Source organism: Halyomorpha halys, unplaced genomic scaffold, assembly GCF_000696795.3.
Source record: "Halyomorpha halys isolate HHAL.00 unplaced genomic scaffold, Hhal_1.1 Scaffold78.1, whole genome shotgun sequence".
Taxonomy (NCBI): Eukaryota; Metazoa; Arthropoda; class Insecta; order Hemiptera; family Pentatomidae; genus Halyomorpha; species Halyomorpha halys.
Window position 1 is genome coordinate 502300 of NW_027108467.1, and position 4149 is coordinate 506448.

Genomic DNA, 4149 nt, shown 5'->3' on the forward strand with positions numbered 1-4149 from the left:
TAACAGCTATGAAGGTTACTACTTCCAGGTAGGTTAACTATTACGATCAAGTGAGCAGTGAGTAACAGCTATGAAGGTTAGCTGTGTGAGGGTTCTTGTTGAGGGTCAAGCACGTGGTGTCAGTGAAAGCTTGTTTGTTAACAGCTATGAAGGTTACTACTTCCAGGTAGGTTAACTATTACGATCAAGTGAGCAGTGAGTAACAGCTATGAAGGTTACTACTTCCAGGTTAGAGCTGTGGTTCTTGTTGAGGGTCAAGCACGTGGTGTCAGTGAAAGCTTGTTTGTTAACAGCTATGAAGGTTACTACTTCCAGGTAGGTTAACTATCACGATCAAGTGAGCAGTGAGTAACAGCTATGAAGGTTACTACTTCCATGTTAGAGCTGTGTTAGTTGTGGTTCTTGTTGAGGTCAGCACGTGGTGTCAGTGAAAGCTTGTTTAGTGAATAATTGGGTACGAAGATAGGTGTTTTAGAAATTATTGTGAATCTATATTTTCCTAAATACTCCGATAATGAAGAGAGTTTTGGATAATTCATCATCTAGTGTGGAAGGAGATGGGAAGAAACACCGATATGATTCAACATGCAAAAAACCTGATTTGAACCAATTATTCTCAGCTTTAAAACTGGGTGCTAAATTGGATATTATTAAACAAATTCTTCCGGACATCAATGACATTGATGTTGGCCATGGTTACTACTGTAGAAGTCCTTTACATCATGCTGTTAGCTCAAACTGTGAATTGGGGGTAGTAGAAGAATTGATCTCCAATGGAGCAAGTATTAATGGAAGGGATTTGTTGGGAATTACTCCACTACACTTAGCTGTGACCAGCAACAATGCCTCAGAATATGTCCCTAGACTTCTCGCTTTAGGAGCTGATGTAAAAGCTCGAAATAAGTCAGGTGAGACTCCTCTCTATTTGGCACTTAGGCAGTTTAAAAAGTTAGACGTTATTAAAATTCTGCTTGAATTTGGAGCAGATACTGAATGTGTCTATGATGACTTTTTGACAGCATTAGGTTTCTTTTTAGAAAAATCTGCTGTGTTAGGCACTGTTATGTTAGCTACTTCATGTGCCAAAATTTTCATAAAGATAATTTTCCTGAAGAACTTTGTAAGCAATTTTTCGAAAATTATTAAATTGAAGGAAGATTCAAGAATTAATTGGTGTGGTGATTTGGACAAATTTATGATCAAGTGCATTAGGGAACTTGGATTAATGCAGACAACTAAAATAAGTGCATTCTATTCAGTGTTTGATTTTGCTCTATTTGGGAATAATTGTTACCCAAAAACGTTATGTACTAATGCAAATTTAAGTGATTCAGAGCTGAGAACAATGTTTCCCATTTACAATGATGTCATTAAACATAATATTGATTTAGCGTTGAAAAGGGGGCAGTGGATGAATCGATTCAAGATCCTGCAGACATACATGATATCAAACAAAGATGATTCTGAAGGTAGAAAAATAGAAATTATTCTTAACTTTGACTGCATTGAAAAGATTTGTTATTACTTGACTAATCAAGAATTACAAAATTTTTTAAAAGCATCCCAGGTGTCTTCAGAAATTTAGATAGTTACCCTTTCCTAGACCATGATCACATCAATTCATTATTTTGGATTCAGTTGCTGCCAAATGCAACATGAGTTAGTATCAGAAGGGAACTCAGGTTCAATGTGGTTTATTAAAATCATTTAATTGAGTCAATTTAGAGGAAGGATGGAAGTTATTTATGATTATAGGCTTTAACTCAATGAGGGAATCACTGAGAGGAAAACTGCTGTCTTAGAATATTCTGCATCTCAACTGTGAATATATGGATTGTATCACAAGCCGGTATGTAACAGGAGTGGAAGGTTGCAAAGCATTGTGTGTAAACTTGTGTTGTTAGTTCTCAATAAAGTAAGAACATTTCATGTTACGGAAATGTAACTAATAAAACAGTGATTACATTTTATTTGTGTCCACTACCATTACTTTCAAGGGCACCTGATCTTGATACAGTCTGGTTAGATAAAAATGGTCTCCCGCCATTTATATCTAACCAGAGTGTACCAAGATCCGGTATGAGTTCCAAGTGTAACCAGAATGACCCGACTATGGACGACTTAGGTTAGTTTCCAATATTAGGGTTATTCATGATTTGTTAAATGTAAAATGTTTTACTATGTTTAGTGTTTAGGATTGTAACCTAAAACAACAACAAATAAAATGGTGACTGAGCTCAGCTGGTCTGTTGTGTGACGTCATTCTCTAATTAACAGACCTAGTTACAAACTCTCAACCATTTAATATGTTATATTGTTTTAACATGGTAAAAGAAGGAATTATTTCTCAGTTTAACATAAGTTTTCCATTTTACACTCTTTAACATGTTAAACTAAAGATCATGAATACCCTGATTAACCACCTTTCAAGGGAAAGTTTCTGTCCCTACACACTTACTCCTTTCTCCCCCAGTTTAATGTTAGGTTGTAATAAAAGATAATTTTCGGCAACTGTTCCTATTACATTTACTTCTTTTAACTTATAAATATCGATATTTAATACATCTTTTGTACTTGTCCTTTTATTTTGTATTACCTGTATTTTTTTGGACTATTACTTCAATATTAGAATATATATTACAAAATACAAATATTTCATATTACATATTTATATTTTTTATACTCTGTAATCTGAAAATAGATTTGGAGCATTTATTTTATATTATATTTTTTAATAAGAAAATTGTTTAATGGTTACTCTGACTAGAATAATAAGGTTCTCTTGCGCTGTAAATTAATAAGAATAAGAAAATTGTTTAATAGTTAATCTGAATATAGTAATAAGGTTGTTTTGCACAATAAATTAATAAGAATAACAAAAACTTTTTATAACAAAATCATGAGATACTTTTTTTTTATCTTTTTATTTATACCGGCAGCTGTCAAATACAAAATTGACAATCAGCAGACTGCCTGACTTATATTAATTTAACAAATAGCATATTAGTGCACCTCTAACCATCTTCTCATATATCTTATACAGGGTCAACAATCGTCTCATAATTTTATATTTGTTAAAAAGGGAAAGTGTATGCGGTTTAAAGGAGAAAATTGTATGGTTTATTTTATTTCCAGTTAGTGTGTACTCATAAGTAAAAAAATCAAAGAGGATAACTTTAATGATTTTTTGTCAATTTATTAATGCCAGATAACCCAGTAACACGCAAAAATATAAAAAAATTATTTAGATTAAATACATCAATAAACTTTAAACACATGAAAAAAGGACAAAATTACAACAGGTGGGATATAATATATATTATTTTTTGTGAGATGGTCGAGGGTATGGACTGCATCCTGGACCATCCTCGACAATCTACAGCCAACAATAAACACCTCAATATTATTTTCTACAATATAATTTATACAAAAATTAATTAATACAATGGAAAAGTTATTAAAGGTATTATTTAGGTAAAAATCAAAACAATAAGAAAAATAGTTTTAGTTATAAATAGTATTTATAAACTAATAAATTTAGTTACTAATAAATATATCATTTAATATCTTAAGATAAATATATGATGTTTCTATGAATTATCAGGTTTATTAAGACTATTGAAAACCAGGAAAAGTTAAGAACACAAAATAATTAAACTCTCAAGAAGAGAGTTTTTGACATAAAATAGTAATTTAGCTACAAATTTACATTTAAAAGACTAAAAAATCACTAGTAATGGTATGTCAAAAACATTTTATTTTAATAAAATAATGTTAATACATATGTCAAGTTACAAAAATATTGTTTTTTAATACATACTTATAACTTAAATCAGGTACATTTTCAGTTAGAGAAATTAATTTCCTCACTTCAAACAAAAACATTGCACAAAATTCAGGTTTAGAACCATTTTTGGAACAAACATTTTTCAAGTGATTTTTACTGAAATGAAAATTAATTTCGTACTCTATCATGTTAACATCACAGTAAACTCTAACTCTTATCCATCATACTGTTGCTAGACACATTTTCCAAATCAATGTCCAATGTTGATAGTCCAATAAAATGGTCAATTTTCAAATTAATATTTAATTTATTAAACAATTTTATTATTACCTAATATAAATTTATTTATCGATTAAATAAAG

At 30.7% G+C, this 4149-nt stretch overlaps 2 protein-coding genes across 2 annotated transcripts in view; one reads left to right on the forward strand and one right to left on the reverse strand.

Annotated features, from left to right (window-relative positions):
• LOC106692917 (gamma-interferon-inducible lysosomal thiol reductase) overlaps positions 1-4149 on the reverse strand; it is a 160469-nt gene that overhangs the window by 94187 nt on the left and 62133 nt on the right. The window lies entirely within an intron of this gene.
• Positions 56-2076, forward strand: LOC106692914 (uncharacterized). The gene has a single exon (XM_067046813.1). It carries the CDS (start codon positions 515-517, stop codon positions 1583-1585), a length of 1071 nt encoding a protein of 356 aa, XP_066902914.1. The 5' UTR covers positions 56-514; the 3' UTR covers positions 1586-2076.